Consider the following 15,273-nt stretch of genomic DNA (forward strand, 5'->3'; position numbering starts at 1 on the left):
TGCTATATCTTTGATCATTCAGAGTTGATCTGGGGCTAAAAAACAATAAAAACAAAATGTAATAGTAAAAATAAAAATGACAAAAAAGCAGAAACAAAAAAACAACACAAACCAAAACAATAGTTGTTTTTTTTCTTTTTTTTTCTCCATTGTTTAGAATTTCACAGGAAAGAACTGCGAGAGAGATTCTTAAAGCTGAAAGAACCAGCAGAAAATCTTGGGAGTAGGCCAAGAATGAGATGGTTGGATAATTACCACAGTCACAATTGGTCATGTCTAGGAATCCAAGCAGGGAAGATGTAATGGCAGTTGCTTCTGGTAAGACATTATGGAGGAAGTACCTGAAGACTCTACCCTTTGACTTGTAGAAGACCTAGGGGTGGACCAAGAATGAGAGGGTTGGATAATGTGCATAGTCTGGGTTGGTCATGCTTGGGGATCCAGCAGTGTAATGACAGTTGCTTCTGGTAAGACCTTATGGAGGAGGTACCAGAAGACTCTACCCTTTGACTGTCAGAAGACCTGGGGGGGAGGACCAAGAATGAGAGGGTTGGATAATGTCCATAGTCTGAGTTGGTCATGCTTGGGAATCCAGCAGGAAAATGTAATGATGGTTGCTTCTGATAAAACACTATGGAGGAAGTTCCTGAAGACTCTACCCTTTGACTGTCAGAAGACCTGGGGGGGAGGACCAAGAATGAGAGGGTTGGATAATGTCCATAGTCTGGATTGGTCATGCTTAGGGATCCAGCCAAGAAGTAATGACAGTTGTTTCTGATAAGACATTATGGAGGAGGTACCTGAAAACTCAACCCTTTGACTGTCAGAAGACCCAGGGGTGGACCAAGAATGAAATGGTTGGATAATGTTCGTAGTCTGGATTGGTCATGCTTGGGGATCCAGCAGGAAAATGTAATGATGGTTGCTTCTGATAAAATTCTATGGAGGAGAAACCTGAATATTGTACCCTTTGACTGGCAGGAGACCCAGGGGTGGACCAAGAATGAGAGGGTTGGATAAAGTCCATAGCCTGAGTTGGTCATGCTTGGGGATCCATGAGGAAAGTGTAATGATGGTTGTTTCTGATAAAGCACTATGGAGGAGATAGCTGAATATTGTACCCTTTGACTGGCAGGAGACCTGGGGGTGGACCAAGAACAAGATGGTTGGATACTATCTTTAATCTCACTTGATTGTAGTTATGCTTGGGAATTTAACAGGGAAGTGTAATGGCATTTGCTTCTGATAGGACCCAATGAAAGAGGTGTCTAGGGACTTTCCTCTCATAGCCCTTCCAGGAATAGTCAGTGGAGAAGATGGATGGCTATAAATTAATTAAATATGTGAGTGGTTGACATACCAGTAGATACTGTAAGATGCCGGAGACTGTGGGTAGCTTGAGGTAGGTGCCACCAGTAATATCACACGCCTGTGGATAGAGAATAGAAGAGAGAGAGATTTGAGAATTAAAACATATGTATGGATGCACACGATATATGGAAGAACATTACAATCACCACAATGCACATACACACTCACACACATAGGTGGGGAGAGAGAGATGCATACACACAAACATGCACATTGCATGCATACATATAATACAAACACACACACACACATACATTGTTGCTATTATGTTAAACAGTCGTGTTTGAATTTGGCCAAATGTTTTTTTTCTCGATATTTAATTTTGCTTGCAATAGCCAGTTCTTTTGGTTAAATTATTGTATCTCCAGCTGCTTCAGATGCCAAGATATGAAAATTTTCAAAGTGTAGAAGAACGGTTTAGCATTTTTCAAAAGTGTAGTAAGTCCCACGTAGGACAGTTTTGCAAAAATATCCATGAATGGAGTTACGATTTTATGCACTCAACAAAGTATTATTGTTAAGCTGAAACTGTTGTTAATGTAACAAGAAATGGACTTACAACACTTTTGCATAATAGCAATGATATATATATATATATATATATATATATATATATATAGGCGCAGGAGTGGCTGTGTGGTAAGTAGCTTGTTTACCAACCACATGGTTCCTGGTTCAGTCCCACTGCATGGCATGTTGGGCAAGTGTCTTCTACTATAGCCTTGGGCCGACCAAAGCCTTGTGAGTGGATTTGGTAGATGGAAACTGAAAGAAGCCCGTCGTATATATGTATATATATATGTGTGTGTGTGTTTGTGTCTGTGTTTGTCCCCCTAGCATTGCTTGACAACCGATGCTGGTGTGTTTATGTCCCCGTTACTTAGCAGTTCGGCAAAAGAGACCGATAGAATAAGTACTGGGCTTACAAAAAGAATAAGTCCCGGGGGTCGAGTTGCTCTATTAAAGGCGGTGCTCCAGCATGGCCGCAGTCAAATGACTGAAACAAGTAAAAGAGTAAAGAGAGTATATATATATATATATAATCATCATCATCATTTAAACGGACGCTAAATGATGATGATGATGATATATATATATACATACATACATACACACATATATGAGAGAGAGAGAAAGAGAAAGAGTAAATGAAAATGTGAGAAGTGAACCTACCTGTTGTAGCAGACTGGAATCGTCCCCTAAGATACAACTGTCAATGATGACATTCTGAAAGTATAAAACAATGTGAATAAATAAGAATTACATTGGACAGAATAATGTGAATGCTAAAAGGTTAAATGCCATCTTCAATTGGGATTAAACTCAAAATCCTTAGGTGAGCTTACTGCTCAATCACAAAGACCACAGCATGAACATGCAACCATTTCAAACCAAGTTTCTTACTCCTATGTTTAGTGGTTTACTGTATTCCTTTTCAGTTCTATATATTGCCAGCCTCGTCTGGCACCTGTGCAGGTGGCACATAAAAAGCACCCACTACACTCACGGAGTGGTTGGCGTTAGGAAGGGCATCCAGCTGTAGAAACACTGCCAGATCTGACTGGCCTGGTGCAGCCTTCGGGCTTCCCAGACCCCAGTTGAACCGTCCAACCCATGCTAGCATGGAAAGCGGACGTTAAACGATGATGATGATGATGATATCATTTCTTTTCACTCATAACCATATTGAGCTCTCCTCAGCTGTCTCTGCCAGGTGTTTCATCATCGCTGTTCTTTTGCAACCCTTGACTCCAAGCTGACTCAATAATTGACACATTGATGCTGTGACAAACCTCCAGGTGTGACCACTTCTGCTGCCTTTACTGTGCAACTGTACCCACTCCTTTGTTAGATTTTTTCATGAGGCCATCGTACTTCCTCATCTTGAACTGGTGTCGTTCATTTGCTCAACTCTCATCAGGAACTGTCAGTTCTAGCCCTCAATTTATAAATATTAAGGTCCTACGTTCTGCAGGAGAACAATGAGGGAATTTATTCTGTAATTCTGCTTTTGTAGTGGTGGGGGTGACAACCAGAAAATGATAGAGAGATGGTGGTAATTAAATGCAACCACGATGATGATGAGGATAACACAACCAGCACTGACAGAGACATCAATAAAAATGACAAGGACAATGGCTATGATAATAGCGTTGCCTTACTGGCACATGAAAAAGCATTTGAGCGAGGTCGGTGGGACGTAAAAAAAACCATTTGAGCGGATCGTTACCAGCGTTGTCTTATTGGCATGTGAAAAGACATACGAGTGAGGTCGTTGCCAGTGCCGCTGGACTGGCTCTCATGCAGGTGGCACATAAAAAGCACCATTTGAATGTGGCCGTTGCCAGTACCACTGACTGGTCCTTGTGCCAGTGACACATAAAAGCACCCACTGCACTCTCAGAGTGGTTGGCGTTAGGAAGGGCATCCAGCTGTAGAAACTCTACCAGATCAGATTGGAGCCTGGTGCAGTCATCTGGTTCGCAAGTCCTCAGTCAAATCGTCCAACCCATGCTAGCATGGAAAGCAGACGTTAAACAATTATGATGATGATGGTGATGACAGATGCATACCACAAATGTGAGACAAGGATAGAAAAAAAAACAAAACAACTCACCTGTTTCTGAGCAGAGAAAACAGTATTCATGAAGTTCATATATTGGGCTGGGTTATCTTGAGATCCTTTCATTATCTAATTAGACAGAAAAATAATTTTAAAAAAATTTCAATGACTTCAAATAATAAATATTTCATGGTTTGGGTAAAAGGTTAGCAAATCTCAGGGGAAGGAGGAAGGGTTAGTTGATAACCTCAACCTCAGTATGTCACTTTCAATACCCTTTCAATACCAACCGCCTCTGGCTCTGTAGTATAAATGTCTTGTTTTCAAAAGTTTTGAATTAAAATCTTCCACCAAGCCTTAGTCACAGTTTATGTTCCTAACAATAGCTTAATGATAACTAAGTAATCTTACTAAATTCTTTGTTATATTTAAAATTAATTGAAAGAAACACAGAGCATCTCAAAATAAATACGGTAATGAAAGGGTTAAACCAGCCATTTAAATCCAGCCCAAATATTCTATCATAAGTTCATAGTGACCAGATCTGGCTTCTCACACCAACCCTGCAATGTCATTCTAAAACCAAACAATCACCTCATCAAAATCTCAAATGTTTAAGATAACGCTTGATTAATTCAAAACAATGTGAATGAATAAGGTTATTACATTTGGTAGAGTGACCTGAATGCCAAAGGGTTAATTGATGCTGGACGGATAAAAAGCAAAGTTGACTGTGGTAAGATTTGAACTCTCAATGTAGAGGTAGAACACCTATAGCAAAGCAATTTTTCTGATGCTCTACCGGTTCTACCAGTTTGCTACCTTTAATGGTCTTTGATTTCAGCCCAAGGACAGCTGTTTTCAAGGGAGGAGAGTTAGGCGGTACCAATGCTCCCAGTTCTTGACCATTTTATTTTACTGACCCCTGAAGGGATGAAAAGTAATAGTGGGCTTCAGCAGGATTTCAACTGATAAACCATAAAGGACTTGAATGAATACCACCAGGTATTTTATTTTGTATTCTAAGGATTCCACCAATGCACTGAGTGACACCATATCGGATGATCAGTCACATGTTGAATGTCTTTAATCATAAATCTACTCAAGATTAATCCAGAACAAAACAACAACCAACACTATGCCAATATTAAACGGGCGCTCCGTCGGTTATGATGACAAGGGTTCCAGTTGATCCGATCAGCGGAACAGCCTGCTCATGAAATTAACATGCAAGTGGCTGAGTACTCCACAGACACATGAAACCTTTAACGCAGTTCTCAGGGAGATTCAGCATGACACAGAATGTGACAAGGCTGGCCCCCTATTGAATTACAGGTACAATTCATTTTTGGAAGGCGGTGAGCTGTCAGAAACGCCTAGCGGTATTTCATTTGCGTTACGTTGTGAGTTCAAATTCCGCCGAGGTCGACTTTGCCTTTCATCCTTTCGGGGTCGATAAAATAAGTACCAGTTACGCACTGGGGTCGATGTAATCGACTTAATACCTATGTCTGTCCTTGTTTGTCCCCTCTGTGTTTAGCCCCTTGTGGGTAATAAAGAAATAGGTACAATTCATTTTTGGCAGCTGAGTGGACTGCTGAGCAATGTGGAATAAAGTGTCTTGCTCAAGGACACAATGCGTTGGCGGGAATCGAACTCACAACCTTACGATTGTGAACCAATTATGCTAACCACTAACCACTCAAGACTAATCCAAGACAAACACAACAACCAGCACTGTGCTGATATTACAGAGTTAAGAATGTCGTTTTTAAAGACTCACCAGGATCCGACTGGAAAGTTTATCACCAAGATGAAGCTCCTTCTCCATTCGGTTGATGACTTTTCCCAGGAAGCAGAAATTAAGGTCAAAATACATTTTCTTTTATTCTTTTACAGACACAGTAACATAAGGTTGTTTTCCTACCTGACCAGCTCCTGTGAACCACCCTGCCCATGCATGCACGGAAGATGGACGTTAAGCAATGATGGTATGTACTCTCTTACTTGTTTCAGTCATTTTGACCGCGGCCATGCTGGAGCACTGCCTTTAGTTGAACAAATCGACCCTAGGACTTATTCTTTGTAAGCCTAGTACTTATTCTACCGGTCTCTTTTGCCGAATCACTAAGTTACAGGGGCATAAACACACCAGCATCAGTTGTCAAGCGATGGTGGAGGGAACAAACAGACACACAAGCACACACACATACACAAACATATATACACACACAAACACATATGCACAAACATATATACACGATGGGCTTCTTTCAGTTTCTGTCTACCAAATCCATTCACAAGGCTTTGGTCGGCCGTAGGCTATAGTAGAAGACACTTGCCCAAGGTGCCACGCAGTGGAACTGAACCCAGAACCATGTGGTTGGTAAGCAAGCTACTTACCACACAGCCACTCCTATATATTCTATGATTATTTCATACACTGTGTTTCCTATACCACATCTAATGTTCCCCATTGTATCAGTTTTATCATGAAAACAGTGTGAATAAATAAGCATTACATTTGATAGAGAGTAATTTGAATGCTTAATTGGGTTAATTGATCATGGAGGGGTTAAAACCAAAGTTGACCAAGGCAAGATTTGAACTCTCAATGCAGAGGTAGAACAATTATGTCAAAGTTCAGTTGATCAATGCTTTGTTTATTTAGCTCTGGCCTCAAGTTCAAATCTTTGTCAGGTCACCTTTGTCTCCTGGGCTTCTTCAAACCAGAGGGTGCAGGTAAAATTCATCATCTTAGTGATGTTTACCCTCAGACAATGGATGAGGATGTGAGCCCCAACATCATTAATATCCCTGAGAGGAGCATTGACCCTTATATTTAAACAGGGTAAGCATCAGGTTGCCAGGCAACTGTTTTCCTCCTTATGGCCACGACTCTGTCAGTTCTGAAGTAAATCCATAGTGATAACAATAATAATAATAATAATAATAATAATAATATAATCAAATCGAAATCGAAATCGATCAACATCAATGGAAATTATAGCTGTGATACCAGTGCCGGTGGCACGTAAGCGAACCATCCGAACGTGGCCATTGCCAGCGCCGCCCCCGACGGGCCTCCATGCCAATGGCACGTAAAAAGCACCATCCAACCGTGGCCGTTTGCCAGCCTCGCCTGGCCCCCGTGCCAGTGGCACGTAAAAAGCACCATCCAACCGTGGCCGTTTGCCAGCCCTGTTTGGCACCTGTGCCGGTGGCACATAAAAAGCACCCACTACACTCACGGAGTGGTTGGCATTTTGTAGTGGTTGGGGTGACGACCAAAAAATGATGGTGAGATGGTGATAATTAAATGGAACGATGATGATGATGTGGATAACACAACTAGCACAGACAAAGGCATCATTGCCAGATCAGACTGGGCCTGGTGCAGCCTTCTGGCTTCCCAGACCCCAGTTGAACCGTCCAACCCATGCTAGCATGGAAAGCAGACGCTAAATGATGATGATGATGAATATGAAGTGGAAAGGATACAGCAAAGTGCCATGCCAATGGAACCAGCAACTACACTGTCAGAATAAAGTTGGCCAACCTCTTCTGAAAAAAAGAATGAAAACAAGTTTAGTATTCATAATGTTGTTGTTGTTGTTGGTGGTGGTGTTTGTTGGATAATCTGTTGTTTCTATTTTCTACTTATTTATCTATAATAATAAACATGAAGTTTTGTCTGTTCGTCTGTCCATCCAGGACCCCTATATCCCAGTCAACATTTACTCTATTACTCGTTTTAGTCATTTCAGTATTGAACTATTCCGGTGAAAAATATTTATATTTATATTTTTCACCGGAATAGTTCAATACTGAATTTTTATTCCGAATAGACAATTTGTTACCGAAATGCATTGCGAATAAGCCCGCCATTTTCATAGATATGTAAGGATAAACATTCGGACATGCTACGACGAATTCTACGGTTGGCTATCGAGCTTGTAATGTTATGTTTTTCTCTTATATTTCTTGAGTTTGTTGCACTGATGAACATGAAATGCATAATCTGCATTAAATGCGAAATCACATGTGATATGTAACTGAATTCTTTTTTAAAATGATGTGTTTTGAAGTTTTGCATTCGGTAAAATTTTGTTTATTTTAGTAGTTTTGACCGCATTGGTCCCTCTTAGCGTGTTGGTATCTACGAATAGTAGTACCCTCAATATATATATATATTATATATATATATATATATATATATATATATATATATATATTATACGACAGGCTTCTTTCAGTTTCCGTCTACCAAATCCACTCACAAGGCATTGGTCAGCCCGGGACTATAGCAGAAGACACTTGCCCAAGGTGCCACGCAGTGGGACTGAACCTGGAACCATGTGGTTGGTTAGCAAGCTACTTACCACACAGCCACTCCTGCGCCTATATAGACATATTATACATTTTTGGAATCAGGATGATCCCAGAGTTGAAAATCTGCCCTTCATTTGGTTCTTGAACATCCAACATTGGGGTCAGGTCTGGATGAGGATCTGTTACATGCTAACAGTTGAAAAATCAAATTCATGAACTTACAAGTTTTTCATTTAAACTGAATTTAAGGTAAAACCATATTGGTAGGGGACCAATAAGTGCTTTATTGTTATTGCTGACTAGTTGATGTTGTTAAGCAACAAGACAGGAAAGGGTGATTAGGTGATGGTCTAGGGCTTAGGGGTGGGAGACCCCAGACCTTGGAAAAAAAACAAAAAACTTTGGTCATCTTGTTTTAGTTGAGGGCTCTTCGTTGATGCCCGACATCAGTAGGAGGTGGCCCTCGAAGCCGCTGGAAATGGAGAACTCCAGGTCCAAATTCTTGAACGGTGGCAAAGTAGCTGATGCTGATGGTGTGTGGAAGGACCTTTCAAGTGTTTGGCCTAAGGGTGATTAGGCGATGGTCTAGGGCTTAGGGGCAGGAGACCCCAGACCTTGGAAAAAAAAACCAAAAAACTTTGGTCGTCTTGTTGTAGTCGAGGGCTCTTCGTTGACGCCCGACACCACTGGGAGGTGGCCCTCGAAGTCGCTGGAAATGGAGATCTCCAGGTCCAAATTCTTGAACGGCTGCTGACTAGTTTGGGGCCACAGGCTCATTTAGCCCTCTGCAGGAGCAAGCTTAAAAGTTTGCATGAAGTGCAGCTTTTCAGCTAGTAATCAAACAAGATTCTGAAAACGTCCAGCAGACTTGATGCTAGCAAAAGGATGCTGTCTAATAAACAGCATCATGACAATATTAAAGGTTTTTGTGTTAGGGTCCCATCTAAAGGAACTTGTCTCTTTACAGCCTGTGTGGAGCCAATATTGAAGGCCCTTGTATTCACACCATCACACAATGCTACTCAATGGCGTTGTACACTTTGTATCCATACATCATTATGGAACCAATGATGTTTATTGCTAACGAAACAGCTGTTGAGCACAAATTATGAAGTATATATGAAATCTATGCTTTACTTCTTTCACTCATTAGACTGTGGCCATGCTGGGACACCACCTTGGAGAATTTCAGTCAAACAAATCGACCCAAGTACTTCTACTTATTCTATCAGTATATTTTTGATGAACTGCTAGGTCACAAGGATGTAAACACACCCGCACTGGTTGTCAAGTGGTGGCAGGTAACAAACAGGCACAAACACAACAGGCTTCTTTCAATTTTTATCTACCAAATCCACTCACAAGGTTTTGGTCAGCCCAATGCTGTAGTAGAAGACAATTGCCCAAGATGCTACGCAGTGGGATTGAACCTGGAACCATGTGGTTGGGAAGCAAGCTTTTTACCACACAACCATGCCTGCTTCTCTGCTTTTTATTCTAAATATGTTGTTTTAAAAAAGCAAGATTTGAGGACCATGTTCCTTGATCATGATGTAACCAATGTCCAACAACATTGGTGGTGGTGGACAGTGGAGGCTGGTATGCAGGGGCAACTACTGGTCTTCTATAAACAACTCTGCCCAGATTTGTACCTCAAAGGGAAACTTTCTAGGTGCAGTCTCATGGTCATTCAGGACTGATGAGGGGTCCTTTTTTTCTTAATGTGTTAATCATATAAAAATTGATGTGTGACAATCTATGAAATTCAGAAGCAGTTTTTCCAGTCCTTTAAGTAACATATTAGCAAGATCAGTTACGGGGGCTGCTTTGAACGCTTACCATTTCCTATAACCAAAGTCAAATTTTGGCTGGTTTCAATGCCAAAAGGAGAAAACTCAGGAAAGCCATAGGTAGCCTCTTGACAAATGCACTTGCCAGGGGCAGTAGGGGTGAAGGGTTACAAGCCATTGATCCTTTATGTCTGTAACTTTACTGCCCTATCGACTTAGTTTTTAAATGTTCAGAATTGGAGTTCAAGACCTTAATATCTTGTGATAGGGATTAATTTGGTCTCACTGGAAATTTTAAAAAATAAATAAATAAATTCCAGGGGAGATAATTTTGCTAATGCACCAATGTCGAAGTTGTGAATAAAAAAATCTAAAACCAGGTGTTTAGGGCTTTTGTTATGCTGAAAATGGGTGGTGTACGTATTCTTTACCGACACCAAACTATTTATACATATACACACGGTCACACACAGAGCTTGGTTTAAAGAAATCGAACCCCAAAGACATAAAAACAAAACAAATCTACTCTTATTAATGGGCCTCAGCTAAATGATGGGCAAAGCAGTTTGGATGCAGATGACTGGGCATCCAACATGTTTCAGCAACTGTATTTATTTGGTGGTGGAGGCAAACATACATGTCTACGCATACACAGTACGTTTTGGCTGATATACCCTCCAGCCTTCATCAGGTGTCTTGGGGAAATTTCGAACCTGAGTTCTCATTCCTAAGGTATTTTTCGATGTTGTTGTTATTATTATTATTATTATTAAGGTCACTGCCTGGAATCGAACTCAGAATCTTGGGATTAGTAGCCTGTGCTCTTAACCACTAAGCCATATGCCTGTGGGCAATTATGGAGTGAATTTTAGGGCTTATAAATCTAATATTTTCCTATCCTTCCTTAATGCCAGTTCCCATATGCTATTCTTATCTGCACTGGGTCTGTTTAGGCAGTTAGACATATGTGCTGCTTCTTTTAGTTTGCATACTTTCCAGTGGTGTTCTCTGTTTATCATTTTAACTTCATCCCACAGGGGGATGGGGGGGGGTCAAATGTAAATAATGCCCCAATTTACTATTTTGCTGTGTGGACCCCCAGGGGCCATATGGACCTCGGTTGAGGCCTACTGATGCGGACCCGACCACATCTGGCCTAAATATTATAACTGTTTTATGTCCAAACTGGCCAAATCCAACCTCTCACACCTATCCTACAATGTCATTCTAAAAATAAAACAATCATATCATTGAAATGTAAAGGCTACAAGGTAATGCATGACTAACTCAAATCGATGTGAATAAACAAGCATGACAGTCGACAGAATAATCAGAAGGCCAAACGGTCAAACATACGGTCAACCATAAGATTTTTTAACTGTTCGGTTATTTGATCATCAACCTGGGCAAAAAGTTCATAACGGCCATCATTTAGTGGTCGAGGAGGAACATTAGCAGCTGTGGTGGTGCCGTTCTCTTCGGTTACCTCATTCGTTACCACTTTTGGTTCCTCTTCTTTGCCCTTTGGGTACAGGAAGTAGCTGAAAGAAAACAAGCTTTATAAATAAACATTTATAATACATGTATGCAAGCACACAGAAAAATATATATATATACATACATGTAAATATACACTCTCTGACCAAAGTTTGGTCGGCTGAGTCAAGAAATGGCATTTTGCTTTGGAACTGAGATGCTTTGAAATGTTTAATTCTTACATATATTCCCCTGATGAAAACGTTTTTTCTGCATGATGTAATAATTCTATTCATCAATAAAAAACACTTCTGAAACAGCTGTAGTGAACAACAACCGATCTGTTGTTATTCGTTAATAAATATACATGTATGTGTGTGTGTTTGGTCATGAGCGTGGAGGCCATTGTGTCATAAGCATTATATAATGCACATGACAATATCTTTCTTGTCATCCATATTTTGAAACAATTGTAAACCATAGAATAACTTTAATACCAGCTACTCCAGTCTTCATTTATTATTTATATGTATGTCATTGTCCACCTGTTCTAGCATGAGATTTTAAGTGGTTTTTTAAATCAGACATACTTTTAAAAAGATATCCACATAAATTGCTCACAAATTTTGGTGCAACTTAAAATGGTGTCTGATCTTGATGAACCTTGAAATGGTTCCTCAGATTCTTCAGATCTCTTTGAGATTGGCAAGGGAAACAGGTAGGTATGTTCTAGCACCCATTATGTTCCCTTAAGCACTCCCCACACCTAATCCTCTTAAAACCCATCCGCCCTTATCACTCTTCTAACTATGGCATTACTCTGCTGCTGCAATTACTTCAGAGCAGAATTAGCACACATTCACCCCCAACTTGTTTTTACATTACCAGGTGGCCCCTTCTGCCCTCACTGGAACTGCTTGCTATTAAGTCATCCCTTCCCACACTTTTATTTACTGATCACTGATTTTTAGTTATCTCTGAGCTAGACCGTTCTTGGTAAAATGAGCCAAAGTAATAAAAGACAGAATGATGACATCCGAACCAACCTTTGGTTGCTGTGTGCTGCGATGATGGCCAATTTGTTGGCTGGTTTCATCATGAGATGGGAGTTGGCAAAAACCAACATGCTGTCTAAATACCGGAATATATTAAACTGTAAAGAAACAAAAACATAATTAATTAATTACGAACAGCATTTGCCAATCCCTGTGACTCAAATTTGTTACTTCATTAATAATTATTATCATCATCATCATTTAGCATCTGCTTGCCATGCTGGCAATGGTTGGACAGTTTGGCTGACACTGGTAAGCTGCACCAGATTGCAATCTGATTTGATATGGTTTCTACTGCTGGATGCCCTTCCTAACGCCAACCACTCCAAGAGTGTAGTGGGTGCTTTTTACGTGTCACCAGCATTTGCCATGACTACCGTTTCACTTGGTTTGGGGAGTCTTCACAAGCACAGCATATTGCCAAAGGTTTTGGTCATTTACCATTGCCTCCATGAGGCCCAACATTCAAAGGGTGCTCTTAACATGCCACTGGCACAGGTACCTGTTATGTGACACCGGCATTGACCACAACTATGGTTTCACATAGCTTCATGAGTCTTCTCAAGCACAGCATATCACCAAAGGCTTCAGTCACTTCTGATTGCTTCCGTGAGGCCCAATGTTCATAAAAATATTGATTTCAAATTTTGGCACAAGGCCATCAATTTCGGAGGAGTGGGTAAGTCAATTACGCTGACCCTAGTACACAACTGGTACTTATTTTTATTGCCCCCACCCCCAAGAATGAAGGACAAAATCAAACTTGGTGGAATTCCAGACATAAAAGTAATGATTTAAAGAATTTGAGAGAAAGAAGGACCAGCAGGTATTCTGAAATGGAATTGGTAACAAAGTGGCCCAAGAAGTGATGGCTATATGGCGCAGAACTTGTCAGTAGACCTGATAATAACTCTGTTTGCCAGCAAATGAGGCACCTGTTTTTCACCTGCAAAACGTAAACAATTCAGAAACAATGTCTGGTCCTGAATGCTTGCAACAGCCTGGGCCCCTGTACTAAAGACCCCCTAAAGGGCCTAAAGATGCATTTACACTGATTGAAGAGATTAGGTCAATTAGCTGAAATACACTAAGGTATAAGGAAGCCAGTTTTTTTCTCACCTGTGAGTTTTCTTCAAGAAAACACTGACCCCACCATACTGGGTCGGTATCAATAATGACAACCAACAAACTGCATTCAATTTCTATAAGAAAAAAAAAATAGAAAGGCCGTTAAAAGAGTGAAATGAGAATGAGAGACGATAAAACAAATTCACATCATAAGATACTGAAGAGGTATGGAAACATTCATACACACACCCGTACCGGTGGCACGTAAAAAGCACCCACTACTCTCGGAGTGGTTGACGTTAGGAAGGACATCCAGCTGTAGAAACTCTGCCGGATCAGATTGGAGCCTGGTGCAGCCATCTGGTTCGCCAGCCCTCAGTCAAAATTGTGCAACCCATGCTAGCATGGAAAGCGGAGGTTAAACGATGATGACATATTGATAGGTAGACTTTATACACACGATTGAAAATTATTGATGACACCTGTCCAAAGTGTCACACCATGAAATGAAACCTGGAAACACGGTTGCGAAGCGAATTTCCTAACCACACGGTCGTACCTCACAAATAATCTATGGATTTATACAATTTTAAAATTCGTTTTGTATTATATTCTCAATAAGGATACAACTCCACACATTCTTGCACACACTTTTGCTCCTTGCCACTAAAACGAATTCACATTCCTACTTTAAACATAACACAAGTTCACAAATTTAAAAGAACACAGACACTGAAATCAATGCAGTATTTGAGTGGTTCTTATTGGTTCCAAAGGGCCAGGACCATATTCCAAACCGAATGCAAATTGTCCTAGCAAAATTGCTCAAGTCCTCATTGCCAAGTTCTTCTCAGAAGTTTCAAATCTCGAGACAATTCTTTCAACCATATCCTCCAGCAGTAAAAATAAACATTGTGCTTAAAGTCAGACTGCACCACTTGTGTCCCACCCCAAGATCTTTCTTAGTTAAGATCCCGTTTATTGTATCTTTTACCCATTCAGAGCGAAAGGTCGCCAATGGCAGCAATGTACTAGGATAAATTAATTCCCATCAGCTCTATTTATCTCCTTACAAAATCTGGCTCTGTTTCTAAATGGATTGACAAATATTCATTAGCGAGTCCGATTATATAAGATGCCATTTTTAATAATTACAGTCCTTGATATTCCGAGTTCAAATCCAACCGGTGTTAACTTTACCTTCTTCCTTCCAGGGACGATAAAATAAAGTACAGGGACCGCTTTAATATTCGTATAAAGCATCCTAGATCAGAGCGGAATTATAACAGACAAAAAGATAAAAGGCAGAATAATTCGTAATCGCTGGAAAGTCAACAAAAGTTGTTCCTCATAAGTCCAACCTCTTTTAATTAACAACGCTAATTACGAAATGTAAAATTTAAACGTTTTAACTTTTGTGGGGTTTTTCTATGAATAAAATATCAAATTCTTTTATATCAGTTTTAATAATTACGAGAGGGAAATTAAATAAGCTACTTACCGCTGGGCATTTTCGCGGAAAATCCCTCCGGACTTTCTGGAGACGACTTCACAACCGAAATGTACACAAAAAGCGGCGTGGGAATGAAACTAGGTGGATACCGATTGTAACACCGCC

At 40.4% G+C, this 15,273-nt stretch overlaps 1 protein-coding gene across 3 annotated transcripts in view; it reads right to left on the reverse strand.

Moving 5' to 3' along the window:
• Nucleotides 1-15,257, reverse strand: part of LOC115224353 (general transcription factor IIH subunit 3) — a 39,136-nt gene extending 23,879 nt beyond the window's left edge. For all 3 annotated transcript variants that reach the window (XR_005003832.1, XM_036513311.1, XM_029795228.2), the window contains exons 1-9: nt 15,157-15,257; nt 13,707-13,789; nt 12,579-12,685; nt 11,413-11,597; nt 7,436-7,498; nt 5,718-5,776; nt 3,989-4,063; nt 2,545-2,598; nt 1,361-1,429 (exon numbers count right to left, since the gene is read on the reverse strand). Coding sequence is in view for 2 of the 3 variants with exons in the window: in XM_036513311.1 (XP_036369204.1) it covers nt 1,361-1,429; nt 2,545-2,598; nt 3,989-4,063; nt 5,718-5,776; nt 7,436-7,498; nt 11,413-11,597; nt 12,579-12,685; nt 13,707-13,789; nt 15,157-15,166 (705 nt within the window). In the remaining variant the exon portion in view is untranslated. The remainder of the gene's footprint in view (nt 1-1,360; nt 1,430-2,544; nt 2,599-3,988; nt 4,064-5,717; nt 5,777-7,435; nt 7,499-11,412; nt 11,598-12,578; nt 12,686-13,706; nt 13,790-15,156) is intronic.
• Between the last annotated feature and the right edge of the window lie 16 nt (nt 15,258-15,273).

The sequence above is a fragment of the Octopus sinensis genome, linkage group LG25 (genome assembly GCF_006345805.1).
Source record: "Octopus sinensis linkage group LG25, ASM634580v1, whole genome shotgun sequence".
Classification (NCBI taxonomy): Eukaryota; Metazoa; Mollusca; class Cephalopoda; order Octopoda; family Octopodidae; genus Octopus; species Octopus sinensis.